Source organism: Lichtheimia ornata, assembly GCF_029851405.1.
Source record: "Lichtheimia ornata isolate CBS 291.66 chromosome Unknown scaffold00010, whole genome shotgun sequence".
NCBI classification, from domain to species: domain Eukaryota; kingdom Fungi; phylum Mucoromycota; class Mucoromycetes; order Mucorales; family Lichtheimiaceae; genus Lichtheimia; species Lichtheimia ornata.
In genome coordinates this window covers 124,928-139,714 of record NW_026695330.1, presented here as the reverse complement: position 1 = coordinate 139,714, position 14,787 = coordinate 124,928, and the positions used below count along the sequence as shown (strand labels likewise).

Sequence of the window (14,787 nt, the reverse complement as noted above, 5' to 3'; positions counted from 1 at the left end):
CTACTACTACACAACGCTTTGCAGGCTATAATCGGTGAATTTTCCTTGGTGAATCGTAGAGCTCCAACATCGAGCCTATGACTTTCCGTCTACTGTACCCTAAATGGCAGTACAAGCATGAATCTCATGATACAGCATTTATAACCCCTATATGGCTGAAAGCACCACACCGATCATGCAAGAGACGTACATCTCCATTGTGCCCCAATCTATTTATGCACTCGCTCCACCAACAATGTAAATTGCCCATACTTTCAATAAGCCAACGTGCTGATATCAATAACCATGTTTGAGTTTGCACGCATTTCCATGATAGTAAATGATCAGGCCTATTGATCCCATGTTATGGCACATGGCAACGTATCTTTATTGTGCATTGAAAGAGTTGACAGTGAAGCGAAAGCAGCTTTCGTGTTGGTGATAGTTGTCTAATAAAGCTCCGGATCAAACAAAACAAAAGAATGAGACGCGGAGGTATTTAAAGTAATAATAACCGAGCCTGTAAGGTTTACACGTTAATCTTTCTTTCGGTTGTCAACATGCCAAAGTGTTTCGTGATTTACTACAGCTTGTATGGGCACGTGGCAACGTTATCTAAGCATATTCAAAAAGGATTGGAATCCAAAGGCATTGATGTCGAGGTCTATCAGGTAACATAAACAAATTCATACCATTGAAGACCTACAACAAGCGATGCTTATTATTCAATAGGTGCCAGAAACATTATCGGATTCGATTCTCGAGAAAATGCATGCTCCCGCCAAAACAGATGATCCCATCATTACCGTCGATAAGCTAACGGAAGCAGATGGCTTCATGTTCGGTATCCCAACTCGTTTTGGAACGATGCCAGGTAATCCATTTTCATTGTGTATGAATTGAGCTTATAATAACAATGCTGCTTTAGCACAATGGAGATCTTTCTTGGATGCCACGGGTCGACTATGGGCATCCGGTGCCTTGGCTGGCAAATTTTGTGGCACCTTTTTCTCATCCGCTTCTCAACATGGGTACGTAGATAGAATCATTTTTCGTTTATTGAAGTGGGCATATAGCTTATACTAATGACGATTTGATAGTGGGCAAGAAACCACTGCATACATGACAATTCCATATCTTGCACATCATGGAATCAATTATGTTTCTTTTGGATTTGCAAATGCATCATTGTTTAACAATGACGAAGTTATTGGTGGTTCAGCTTATGGTGCTGGCACTGTTACTAATGGTGATGGATCGCGTCAACCAAGTGAAACTGAACTTGCTATTGCTCGTAATCAAGCCGAGAACTTTGCCGACATCCTTAACCAGTATCAACGAGGCAAAGAGCTTAGCAGCAGTACTTCAGGTGATGCTACGACAAAAGCAGCCGCCGATAATAAGCAACAAGTTGCAACAACAGATAAAGCTGATGAAAGTGGTGGTGGTGGTGCCGCTGCTGCCACTGGTGCCGCCGCTGGTGCAGCCGCTGGTGCTGGTGTTGGAGCTGGAGCTGCTGGTGTTGCTGCTGCCAATAATACTACAGCAGGTGCAGACTCTGATGCATCCATTCGATCCATCAAAGCAGCGTCAACACAAAAGAACGCTAATGGAAATGATAAAGAGACACCTGTGATCACCACAACCAACCCTGAAGGCCATACTGAAAGACCAGCTGAAACAACAGCAAAGACCGAAGATGCTGGTGTGGCTCAAAGTGCTGCAGCTGCTGGTACTGCTGGAGCCGCTGGAGGTGCTGCAACTGCACCAGCTGCTGAAGGTCCAAAGGAAACAGCAGCAGCAACTACAGGTGGTCCTCAAGATACTTCAGCTCAACCTCCTACAACAGAGCAACAACCTACATCCACACAACCACCTCAACAGCCAAAGAAGAAAAAGAGCAAGCTTTGGAGGCTTTGTTGTGGTGCAGAAGGTCTTGATTAAATATATACTACAACGTTCCCTTTACTACACAAAGCACATCACACGTACACCTATGTCTTTTCCATCCAGTCATTGTTATTCATATGCGTAATCTATTCTCGATAAAATAAAACATACAAAGTTGTTGCATGACAAGCACGCTATCAGTAAACTCCACGGAGGTAGATCTATTATCAAAGAAGTCCATTGCATGTATAACGATTTTACCTCGATACAGGATGTCACAATGACAACTACTACAATGAGATTAATATGACAATGAAAAGCTAAAAAAAGACTGCAAATACCATCAATGGTTAATTCCCACTATGATACGCACATAAGCTTAGGGCGTTGACCTTGTAAGAAGCAATCAAGCTACGATAGAGGAAAGCGATGTGTGATGTATCGTGGTAATGTGACAAAAGAACAAAGTATCTCGATACGATGATGTAAATGATCCTATCCCGCTTCCCGGCCTTCAAATTTCTATCCCCCTTTCAATCCACCAGAAACCAACCAAGAGATCCACTTCTTGCACATATAAGCTTATAGTATGATACCCTCCTAAACATCATGTTGAACCCAATTTTCATTCAATCCATAAGTCGAAAATAGGATATGATAGTATAGATGTTTATAAAGCAAATTTGGTAAGGGAACAGCGCATTGAAGAGGGTGGGGTGAATCACATAGAGGGAACAGGGATAATTGTGTCATTGTGTTCTTGGTTGCTGCTGTCATAAACATCCTTCATCCATGATTGCAAAATCCCATCCAATCCATCATTATCCTCAGCCGTTTCCACGTGACATGATCCATCCTTCCTGCTGACAACTCGACAAGTAACCAAAGCAACGTTCCAGGATATCTAATCACTGCACTTGATTGCATCCATCCATCAAATCCAACATGTTGTTTGAAAACGGGCCATGTGATTGCTGCTGATATGCATCCTTCCCCACTCTGCTGTTGATCCATCCCTTTCTTGGTCATTTTCATTGCAGCTCAACCAGGTGAAGATTGCTTGTATTGCTGTGTATGGCATCATCCATAGGGATCCGTATGTACCAAAGCAAGTTGTTACACGTAAATAAAGTTGCTTCTATACAATGGCTATCTGCTGTTCACGTAATAAAGGCCACAATGCAGGTTGCTGCAAGTAACTTGAGGCAAAAGACAATGGAGTAAAGACCTTGCTTGCGGCAACTGCTGTTACGTTTGGCTGTCGCAAGGAACGTACAAGAGTGTGTGTTGTAGTAGAATGACAAGGTTGTGAACGCTATTTGAGACAATGGAGTGAAGATCTTTCTAATGGCAACTGCTGGTACGATTGGCTGTGGTCGACGAGTGTGCAAGAGCGTGTATTGTGTCAAGAGGCTCATGTGTTGTGGTAGAGTGACAAGAAGGCTGTGTACACGCCATGCATTTGCCATTCAGTCAAAGACAATCGGATCAATACAATGGGAAGATCGACATGGTGGGCTGAAGCAGCACAAGCGTTCGCAGGTGTTAGTTGTATACTTGAATGGGGCAACAGTTGAGAATGGGAGGAAGAGGGAAGAGGCTGGGAGTGGAAGAAGTCGAAATTAAATTGGTCGGACACCTCTTGTATTAATGCATGAACACTGTACATCCAATCCTTGATGTTGTGATTGCCCCTCTCGAACCTAAAACTTTCATACAAGGTGCTCTGGGACATGGTGATCAATACTGTTTTTAAAAACACCTCATGTTCATTTGAAAACAGTGAATGGGAGGGTACAATGTGGGATTTACTATCGAGGTCGGAAAGCAGGCCAGCGCCAGATTCATGATTTATGGAAATAGCATGTATTATCCTGGGACTCCCCATCTCGAACCTGAAACTATGTCAGAAGGTTCACTGGGCCATGCTGATTAACTTCATTCATTTGAAAGTCGCACACTTCATTTTGAAGATTCAAAATGCGGGGTGATCCAAATGGTGGATGATGGGATCAAAAGAGCGGACGGCCCACCGCCCCGAAGTTGCCCACTTCCACCTTGAAAATTGGTCAGGATGGTGCTCCGAGCATGCTGATCCACTTTTCTCAAATAAAAACCTCATGCTTCATTTGAAAATTTGGAACGAGAGCGTCCAAAAGTTTGAAAGACGGAGACATTCGCAGGGTCTGTCTTTCAAGAATTTATAGATTCACTGTTTGGGCGTAGCTCAGCCAAATCGGCTCGGATCAAGAAGCTTGAATGATGGAAATGATGGGCTGGAGCAGGAGAATCGTTCACATGCAGTGGATTTTGCAACAACGCTGATTGTGAGGAAATGGCTGATAGCGCGTAATTTATGGACTATTGTTGATAGCCATAAAGTATAATCCATCAATCCTTCCAGTCATGCAAGATAGCTGTGTTACACAAACACGTCCCTCTCCATCTTTTGCTCTGCCAGGGTCTAGCTACTCGACAATGAACAAAGACCACTCTTCATATAGCATCATGCTTACAAACATAAAGATGCCTGTATCTCCAAACTTTACAATGAAACGTGGGGTTTTGAATAGAGCAATGGGCTCGGCTTGGCCAACTGCACCTTGTGTGAAAGTTTCAAGTTCAATATCGCAACTAGCCCAAAAAATATTTTTTCGGTCGTCGTCGTCGTCGAAGAGGTCGACCCCTGGATCCAGTTTGGCTGGTGGCGACATTGCGAAATCTGGGATTAGCCACGATGAACTTGAAACTTTTACACAAGGTGCTGTTGGCCAAGCCGAGCCCATTGCTCTAATAAAACCCCACGTTTCATTGTAAAGTTTGGAGATACAGCCACCTTTATGTTTGTAAGCGTGATGCTATATGAGATATGGTCTTTGTTCATTGCCAAGTAGCTAGACCCTGGGGAGCCAAAGATGCAGAAGGACCTCTTTGGGTAACCCAGCTAAAAAGTCAGGACTTCAGGGACAATGCATGAAAGGTACGCAACCCTCACTTTTATGTCATACATTGGCAGCTAATAGCCACTTTTGTGCATTCCCAATATTTGTGCATTCTATTGTAGGTGGACGATGCTCCTGCTCTAGACATTCATTTCCATGATTAAAGTAGGTTGATCCGAGCTGATTTGGTTGAGTTACGCTCACACAAGATTACATCGGTTGAGCTACATCGAGCGTGCTTTATGTCCAGAGTGATGTAATCTCTCTTTGACTGCAGCTCAGTCAAATCAGCTCGGATCAACCTACTTTAATCATGGAAATGAATGTCTAGAGCAGACGCATCGTTCCCATGCAGTGGATCTCGCAACAATGATGATTGGATAAAAGTGGCCGTTAGCTAGCAATACATGCCTGTTCCTAGATAATCCATAAAGTAATTATACATTGACCTTTTCATTCATGCAAACGTAGCTGTGTTACACAACACGATCCTCTGCATCTTTTGCTCTGCCAGGGTCCACCTACTTGACAATGAACAAAGACCACTTCTCATATAGCATCACGCTTACAAACATAAAGGTGACTGTATCTCTAAACTTTACAATGAAACGTGGGGTCTTTAAGAGAACCAAACTACTCGGCTGGGTCAAAGCGATCTTGTGTCAAAGTATGAAGTTCATCGTGGCCAATCCCAGATTTGCCCAATGTCGATACCAGCCAAGTTGGATTGAGTTGACCTCTTGAAAAAGTTTTTGGCTGGTAGCGACATTGGGCAAATCTGGGATTGGCCACGATGAACTTTGACACAAGATCGCTTTGACCCCGCCGAGCAGCTTGTTCTATTAAAAACCCCACGCTTCATAGTAAAATCTTGAGATACGGGCACCTTTATGTTGCTACTATGCTGTAAGCGTGATGTTGTTACTTGCTGTTACATAATGGATGATGTTGAGAGCACAAAAAGCAAGGTCAAGAACTGAATGAAATGCCACATGGTGGTTACACACACATCCTTGATAAATTGCTGCACAAATGGATGCTGATGATGGTTGCCTTTTGTGAAGGCACGTAAGTAAACAGCATCCACTAATGAAGACCTACTTCATATCAGCCTATGTGTATGGTGATAATGGCTCAACGTGAAATAACGTCAATAGGTTATAAGGGTACTGGTTGTAGTGCTCATACACACATGCTTGACACAAAAGAGACTTACGATTACCTTGTAGAAATATGCGTGTATGTTTACGTATCCAAATACTGCAAGCAGCAATGATGATCCGATTACCTTGGTATCAGCAATCAAAAACCATCAGGAATAGGCTATATGATGCGTCATATGGATATGCATAAACATGGTGCAAGTCAAAAGTCCTCGGCTATCTTTACATTGAAGCATCACCACCAACATCATAATCCATCAGTGCTAAAGCAAGTTGGTGCCACGCCAAATGCAAAAGTAACAAAGACCATTTATTTCGGAAAGCAGGGGTGCCGCTTGTATCATGAATCTTCCATGATTGGCAATGTCAAACTCTTTAGGGACATGATGATGCATCACTTTTACAGTTATCTCTTTTGTTTTACTGCATTCGCATTCCTTCTTTCTTTTCTCACTCAACGCAACGTGGCAATGACTACTATACACGTAGACGTGAACCCCTTTCCACCGATTTATTCTGCTGGGCCCTTGACATGGGAGACACCCCTCTTCATAACACCTACGGCCTTGCTATCATTGATCGCATTTCTTGGTTTGGGTCGTTATTTGAGCACACGCTCTCATCCATTGTTTGTGGATGCAGCTCGTTTGAATCGACAACGGCGATTGACAGCTTTATCAAAGTTGGTGCTTGCCATGTCTATCACTATCCTGTTGACATTCATGGTGGATGCAGGCATCTTTACAGCACGTGCCATTCTCGACAAGCACTGGACATCAACCGTACTTGCGTATTACATCGGCATTTCATGGCTAGCATGGATATTAGGATTGATGGGCATGATCCATGAAGCTCACAATTTTGGTCGTTGGAGTTGGGTGCAGTATACCTTTTGGATGACGGCAACTTTGGGAGAGTCGTTAATAGCTTGGTTGTGGTTTGTTGCATTTCTCAGCCCTCGAACCGGTAAGCAACAAGATGCATTCACATTGTCGTATTCAAATCCAACACCAATGCATCTAGGCACTATCTTTGACAAGTACGATTTCATGTTCTTGGGAACGTTTGCAATGCGTTATGGATTGGAAGTGGGTACAATGGTGCTTTGTTTGATACAAATGTTTATCCGTGAACCACCATCCCGGGAATGGTCCCCACTGATATCAACACAAGCAGCAGCATCATCGTCATACGGTAGTACTGAAGCGTTTCAAAAAGGACAACAGCCGACAACAACAGCCCCTGTACCTACCCATTCATCATTTTCCAAATTGTGTGCTTTACTATCGTATACATGGCCACGAGGATCACTATGGTTGCAGCTGCTCATGTTTTTATGCTTTTTACTCATGTGGGTTGCTCTCGCTATTAACGCAATGACACCGTTGGCGATGGGGATGCTCGTCGATAGCTTGGGACACACCAAATGTAAGCAAAGCCATCAACCACATGGGTGCAGAATAATGTTGTTTATGCATAATCAAGCTCATACATCCCTTTTTGTTTAAGGGGCTTTTGTTTGTATACTCATTTTGGTGTATATGGGACTCAGGTTCTTGCGAGGAAAAGTAAGTACCTTCGATGACCCGGGTGCTTATTATCACTAACACATTCCCTAGTCTGGTTTCATTCAATGTACACAAAACTGGTTATGGATTCCTGTGGGGCAGCATATCTCAAAAACGATGTCGCTCAACATATTGGAACGGCTTTATGATCTATCACTCGCTTTTGATCCCATTCGCAAGTCCGAAGCTCTCAAGGTGTTTGATCATGCTATCCCCAGCATAGCACCCATGTTGCCACAGCTCCTTTTTCAAGTCGTACCTGCTGTTTTGGATGTTGTTGTGGCTGTCATTCTTTTGTGGTTCCTTTATTCACCATCAGCGGGGCTCATTGTACTCGTTACCATGTCTCTCTACATCCTCGTGACCATTTCCTTTTCTAGTGATGTTATTCCATCATCCTCATCCACCAACAAGCGCTATCGTGACATGCTAGACCGCAACAATGAAACAAGGATCAAAGCAATCAACTCGATTTTGAATTATGAAACAGTAAAGTACAACAATGCGGAGCGCATTGAATTGGAGCGATATCGTGCAGCCTTGATCAATTGGGAAAAGGCTGATTATCGCTACAGCTCGTCACGTGTCATCGCTCGGCTTGTGCAGCACACTATAATTGCGAGTGGATTTTTGGCTGGATGTCTTTTGTTTGCATGGGAAGTCTCACAAGCACGATGCACACCTGGTGATTTTGTGCTATTCAACTTTTACATGTTGGGATTGTGTGAGCCGGTAAGTATACGATCTCAATGCTACAAGTGGACAAGAGAAGATGTAGTGATGGTATTGCTTTGATGAAACACTAGCTTTCCGATTTCGATGCACATTACCGATCGATACAAACCAGCTGGCTGGAGCTCGATAAGGTTCTCGGGTTACTCAAAAAGAAACCGGCAAGTGGTGAAAAGAACGTTGTGATCAACAAGGGATCCATTGTGTTTGGTAAATAATTGTTTCATCCATGACGACGACGATCATTGTTGCTGATATCATCCCCCCTTTATGGTAGACAATGTACGTTTCAGCTATGACCAACGACATGCTGCTCTTAAGGGTGTCTCCTTTTCGGTCCAAGGAAGTACCAAGGTGGCTCTTGTGGGGCAACGAGAATCAGGGTAAGTGAAAGAATGAACGTTATTACCTGCTGGAAAGCGATGATAATGATTGCGAATGTTGTTATACGCATAGAAAATCCACCATTTCACGCCTCCTTTTCCGATTTTACGATCCAGATTCCGGTGCCATATACATTGATGGGCATGATGTCAAGACTGCTAGTCTAAGATCGATACGACAGCAGATTGGTGTGGTCCCGCAGGACATTGTATTGTTCAATGAATCGGTGTATTACAACATTGCATATGGCAATTGGCAAGCTTCCGAAGATGCTGTATTCCGAGCTGCCAAATTTGCACAAATTCACAACACCATTTTGAAATACCCTGATGGTAAGTTTTCGATCGTCGCTTTCAGAGAATGAGTGTGCTCATCAATGGCTTCAAACTTTGTTCTTTGTTGTCATGGCAACGCAGCATATGAAACCAAGCTAGGCAACGGCGGATTTCAGCTTACTCCTAGCGAGAAGGTAGCTTTTACAAAGGTTCTTCAATATTCAAATACCCAAGAGCTAATCCCGTATACATAGCTAAGGATTGCTATTGCGAGGGCTTTCCTAAAGGACCCAGCCATTGTCATACTCGAAGATGGAAACGATGCTGTGGATAGGTAACATGGGATGTTAAAGATAGCCATTAGTGATCATGCTGACAAAGGATGATCACACACATAGCTCATCGGATCACCAGCTGCAACAAGCTCTCTCGACATTAACAGAAGGTCGTACAACATTGGTGATTGCACGTCAACTCTCTAAAGGTGTTATGGATGCGGATATGATCTTTTTGTGAGTTGGGCGATTTCCTCGTTGGATGCATTATCTAATAATGGGGTGGGGTTTGTAGCATGCAAGATGGCCGAATTGTTGAATCTGGAACACACGAGAGCCTCACAATGCCTGAAAATAGATATCATTGTCAAGGTAGAATATCATACAAAGAAGCCTGCCCGCTGACTAACAAGTTTGTACATGCAGCAGGATTATACTACGACATGTGGAAAATGCAATGCATGGATGAGGAGCAAAAGTACAAGCCCAACAAGGAAAACCTAATGGCTGAAGCCATTATCTCAACGTGCCCCAACATGATACCAAATGACATTCCTCCACCATCCATTGACAACAACACCCATTCCCGCAAGCCAGAATCTTCTTTTGTGGATGAGCCTGCCACTACACAGTCATCCATGATGGACACAGAAAAGAAAAGTGAGGATCAAAAAGTGACACAAAGAGATGAAGGCACCGTTGCCAAGGTAGAAGAAAGCCCGAGAGAGACAAGTGAAGAATATCCAAAAGATGATGACAACACCATCAAAGAAAGCCAAAAAGAAACAAAGGCTGGAAACAATGGATCATCAAAGAAGAAAAAGAAACCCAAGACAAAGAAGCGTAAGAACTCCACAGTATTTTAGCAATAGCATGAATAGTTAGTAGTCCTTGAATATCAATATACAATATGTACAATGCATGATGCAAATCTATCAATCGGGCTTCACGTGATCTAAGTCTGCTTGAATCAGGCGAGATTTCTTTGCATCCTTTAATGCTCATACCTTGTTCTTTTCACCCGTACCATGGCCCCATACCCAACCGAATGCCATCAAACACTCAAAGGTCACAAAGGCCCTATTAGCGATGTATGCTACAACCAATCTGGACAATATTGTTTATCTGGAGGACGCGATCGGACCGTACGATTATGGAATCCACTGAGTGGTATGGAACTACATAGCTACATTGGCCATGGACGCGATGTCCTCGGTGTCTCAGTGTTCGTATTATACAACTAAACTCGCACGACGTCATGGTGATCGATCGCTTACACGATGGAATATAGAGCGTCGGATAATGCAAAGATCGCAAGTTGTGGTGCTGATCGTGCCGTGATACTTTGGGACGTGGGGACGGGCGAGGTTCTTCGAAGGTACACAGCCCACTGGGAGGTAAATGGCATGAAGCAAATTGATTGTATACGATGATCCACTCACAAAGACATGGTGTAGCGTGTAAATAGCGTGGATTTCAATGAGGAGGCTTCAGTGATTGTCAGCGGTAAGCATTCATCGAGGGATTTCAAAAGACCTGTTATCTCACATTCATGCAGGATCTTTTGATGCCACGATACGGATATGGGATACCAGGTATGTCTTGGTAGGAATAATTACCACAAACGCATGCTTATTGATTGCTGCTATCAGGTCATACAACATGCAACCTATTCAGGTGTTAGAAGATCCCAAAGACAGCGTAATGTCCGTGCAAGTAAGAGGCGTCGAAATAGTGGCAGGGTAAGGATGATCAAAGACTAAGGTATGGAATGTGACACTAACGTTTACCTATGCAGATCCACAGATGGACGCGTGCGAGTTTATGATATCCGAAATGGTCATCTTGCTGAGGATTACATTGGACGTATGTCAAGGGAGTGATGATGGGAGATGTTTTACGTACCTACTAATAATGGCCAATAGCTGCGATTACCTCTGCTTACATGTCCAATGATGGCAATTGTGTTCTTGTCAGCACGTTGGACAATACGATTCGATTGATGGATAAGGCAAACGGGACGCTTTTGAATGAGTTTACCGGCCACACACACAAGGATTACAAGCTGAACTCGGTGCTTTCAAACGATGACGCTTATGCTATCAGCGGGTCTGAGGAGGGAAATGTGTATATATGGGATGTGCTCGAAGGAAAGACTGTGGCAAAGCTTGAATCACACAACGGCGTTGTTTCGGCAGTGGATTATCACCCGCAAGATGTTGGCATGGTAACAGCAGGCGATGATGGATTGATACGCGTATGGAGCTAGCTAGCTTGGAGGATAATAGGAACTTGGTTATTATATTTGTTTTCAAAAGATGCTTTCCATAAAATGTGTTCCCTCGTTTCCGCTATTTCTCTCAGCATACGTTAAATTTGATCATGCAGTTTTCATGAGATCTCACAACGCGAACGCTGGTGCAACATGATTGTGGTACGAAGATGGTTGTGTCTATAATGCCTATTCCTACAGCCAACAATTTAAAAGTATATGATAAGGTTGACGAGGATGAATAAAATTCAACATGATGTTCCTGTTCCACGGAGCGAAATTATATTTGGATGCCTGCATGATTGTGTATCCTGTGCCCTTTGCTGCAGTCAAATTGATTTTGCCTTTGATTGTTACACAACTGGACACTGAGTTCGGCAATGGGATCAGTTCAAACAAGAGACAAAGACTCTAATTTGTATAGCTGTCAAAGGGAAAAGGGTATAAGGATTATGAGTGAATAGGAATAGGGTGGTATGTGGGGGTGGGGAGATAGACTTTAATTGAATGATGTATAAAGAGCGCTGCAAGGTGATGCAGTAATAAGGGTACAAGAAACATAAAGGGTCAATTGAGTTATCCATCCTTTTCTCTCCGCTTTCCTACATTTATTATATGGATTCAGTGCTTGCAAGTTTATCAAAGTGGTTGAGTGATAAAGACAACCGCGTGTTACTCTGGCAGGCGGCCGCTACAACCAGCGTCCTTTATTTGGCACTTGTACACTATCTACGCTATCGTAACATCAACAAGCTGCGACGCAAGTACCCAGACCCCACGATTGCTTTGAAGGATCCTGCTGTTGCCGAGGAAGTGTTCGATACCACTGTACGCCGAGAATTCCCCTGTATGTTGTGTTGACTAGGTTGCTATGTCATCCATCATGCTAATAATTTCGTTTGGTCGTACATATTAGTTTTGGCAAGACAGGCTTTGGAACTCGCGCTGTTCAAGACCTACTCTGTTCCATCGATTAGCAAAATCTTGCATGCTACTGGAGAATTCTCAAAGGACGCTAGGAAACGAGTCGAGGATACCGAGCTGCTACTGGTAACGTTCACTCCTTTTGTTGCATTGTCATCCTCTCCTCCTGAAAGCTTATTTACCCCATGGAGTAGCTCGAGATCAACGATGTCTATCCTCATGTGCAAGACGAGTTACGTGCGAATCCCAACGCGAGCCAAGAGACGATTGCCAAGCAGCGAGAACGACGTGACATTGCGCTCCAACGTATGAACGAGCTTCATAGCAAATATGCCATCCGCAATGGGGATTATCTCTACACCTTGTCGCTGTTCATTGTTATGCCGATCAAATGGATAAACAAATACGAGTGGCGTAAGCTTGATCCTCTTGAGGAATATGTAAGTTGTATAGTAACATGGGGCAATCACTTTTACTAATGGGAACGATGATGATAGGCGATTTTCCGGATGTGGTGCGATACTGGATTGGGCATGAAGATCAAGGATATTCCAGATACATTGGAAAAGATGATTGCATTCCATGAGGTAATGATTCTACATAGATGATCCAACGTGATATCTCATGCATCTATCTCTCTTAGGAATATGGAAAGGAGCATGTTCGATATGCTGAGAGTAATTGGAAAGTGGCCCATCCCACTGTGGAGCTGCTATTGACAAGACTTCCAAAGTTCATGGCACCTCTTATGGCACCTATCTTGTATAAGGCCCTCCCATCACTACTCGATCCCTTGGATGTTGTGGGCTTTGGTCTCCCAGAAGCTTCTCCATGGATGACATCTTTTATTGATACCAGCTTATACTTGCGTGCCCTCTTTGTTCGTCATTGCATGTTGCCGCGTTTTTCATCCCATACACGTACCGCCACCAAGGCTGATAAGAAGACGAATCTCTACAAGACCAATTATGATATCTATGAGCCCGTCTATCCCAATGGTTATTGCATCCATGAATTAGGCCCTGAGAAATCCAAACCCACAAAGTGCCCTATTCCTCATTAACCCCATTCAATATGATACCACCATGACGTGTTTGAATAATAGCAAAGGCAATTGCATTTAATTGATAAAGAGTAGTAGCATACTTTATTGGTGTGTATTGTGTGTGTGGACACTAATCGGATCAGCTGGGTGGTGATGTATGACAGGAGGAGAAAGAAAAGAGAGAGAGAAAGAGAAACATAAGTTGTCAGCTTGAGGAGAGAGGGGAGTGAGATGTAGGAGAGCAGCAGGACACTCACAATGTCTTGTATGTGTATAATGATACCTTTAGTCCTTTATCGCATGTAAACTAGAGACTATCAATCCGACGAAATGATCTGCCACCCGCTGGCCTATCGTGCAATTTGGGATTCTTTTTGGCAAGTTCAACTAGAAAAAGAGCCACCAGTAAATAACTTGTATCCATCATCCATATATCAATCAATGTACCTCGATCGAGTTTTGCATAGTCGATCACACAATCGTGTCGGTCAGGATAACGATGGGAGTCGCAAAAGATGTACTGACAGCGGCATTTGTTTGTGGTTTGTTTTACAAGCGGGACCTAAGATGATGATATTAGTCATGAGGCAGGGCGTGATTATGTGTTGTCTTTTTGTGTTACCTTCGCTCTGCATTGGTAACATCTGTTCTTGTTGCGTTGAGGAGCAGGTTGTTGTTGTTGTTGTTGTTGTTGGTCTTCTGAAGTAGAAACAGGTAAAGGAGATGGCATTGGTCTTTTATCTGCTACCGGTGATGGAGATCGGCTATGCTTCCTTGAAGATCGTTGTGGAGAAGATGTCGCCGTGATGGTAGTGGGAGTAGTAGTGGGAGTAGTGGCAGTGGTGGTGGTGTCTGATGCTGAAGGGCTACTACTACTATTGTTGATGGTGGTGGTGGTAGTGGATATCTTTTCTGGTGACATGGTGGAAGAGGTATTCGTAGTATTGTTGTTGGTGTTCGTCGTTGATGAGCTAGTGGACGACTCTTGTGTGAAATGAGCATCGCCAGATGGGGATAGATGAATCTAAGACCAAAACACTTTACCTAGCGATTTCTTGTCATTGTCTTTGTTGTTGGCCATCTGAGAGCTCTTGTAGCATTTCGAGCACATGTTGTTGTAGATTTCACTTCCATAAAAGCCGCATCCCGCACTGCAGAGAGGAGACAACTTTGACTTATCGTTATCCATGGGAATGGTGAAAAAAAAGAGAAAGAGAAAGAGAGAGAGAAAAGCAAGGCGGGGGAGGGAGAACGGCAATCCGAGTTAATCTGAATACATGAGCGGTCTCTCCCACTTTAAACACTGCATTTGGTAACACATCCCATAACATCCACACA

General features: G+C 43.5%; 5 protein-coding genes across 5 annotated transcripts; 4 read left to right on the top strand and 1 right to left on the bottom strand.

Annotated features, from left to right (window-relative positions):
* Positions 1 to 539: 539 nt before the first annotated feature.
* On the top strand, positions 540 to 1,923 carry O0I10_003175 (NAD(P)H:quinone oxidoreductase, type IV; the record flags this gene model as incomplete). The annotated part of the gene is made up of 4 exons (XM_058483247.1): positions 540 to 650; positions 712 to 853; positions 908 to 1,010; positions 1,080 to 1,923. 4 exons carry the CDS (start codon positions 540 to 542, stop codon positions 1,921 to 1,923), a joined length of 1,200 nt encoding a protein of 399 aa, XP_058345866.1.
* Positions 1,924 to 6,444: 4,521 nt separating this feature from the next.
* Positions 6,445 to 10,074, top strand: O0I10_003174 (uncharacterized protein; the record flags this gene model as incomplete). Its single annotated transcript, XM_058483246.1, has 12 exons — positions 6,445 to 6,940; positions 6,998 to 7,402; positions 7,484 to 7,542; positions 7,594 to 8,274; positions 8,349 to 8,484; positions 8,552 to 8,657; positions 8,731 to 8,990; positions 9,075 to 9,127; positions 9,188 to 9,267; positions 9,332 to 9,445; positions 9,504 to 9,580; positions 9,638 to 10,074. 12 exons carry the CDS (start codon positions 6,445 to 6,447, stop codon positions 10,072 to 10,074), a joined length of 2,904 nt encoding a protein of 967 aa, XP_058345865.1.
* A 162-nt stretch (positions 10,075 to 10,236) lies between these two features.
* Positions 10,237 to 11,477, top strand: O0I10_003173 (uncharacterized protein; the record flags this gene model as incomplete). The annotated part of the gene is made up of 7 exons (XM_058483245.1): positions 10,237 to 10,433; positions 10,500 to 10,605; positions 10,666 to 10,714; positions 10,767 to 10,803; positions 10,861 to 10,950; positions 11,007 to 11,074; positions 11,134 to 11,477. The coding sequence occupies 7 exons, from the start codon at positions 10,237 to 10,239 to the stop codon at positions 11,475 to 11,477; spliced, it is 891 nt and encodes a 296-aa protein (XP_058345864.1).
* A 618-nt stretch (positions 11,478 to 12,095) lies between these two features.
* Positions 12,096 to 13,467, top strand: O0I10_003172 (uncharacterized protein; the record flags this gene model as incomplete). The annotated part of the gene is made up of 5 exons (XM_058483244.1): positions 12,096 to 12,327; positions 12,397 to 12,530; positions 12,599 to 12,844; positions 12,902 to 12,991; positions 13,048 to 13,467. The coding sequence occupies 5 exons, from the start codon at positions 12,096 to 12,098 to the stop codon at positions 13,465 to 13,467; spliced, it is 1,122 nt and encodes a 373-aa protein (XP_058345863.1).
* A 289-nt stretch (positions 13,468 to 13,756) lies between these two features.
* On the bottom strand, positions 13,757 to 14,638 carry O0I10_003171 (uncharacterized protein; the record flags this gene model as incomplete). The annotated part of the gene is made up of 4 exons (XM_058483243.1): positions 13,757 to 13,836; positions 13,897 to 14,011; positions 14,072 to 14,433; positions 14,494 to 14,638. The coding sequence occupies 4 exons, from the start codon at positions 14,636 to 14,638 to the stop codon at positions 13,757 to 13,759; spliced, it is 702 nt and encodes a 233-aa protein (XP_058345862.1).
* Between the last annotated feature and the right edge of the window lie 149 nt (positions 14,639 to 14,787).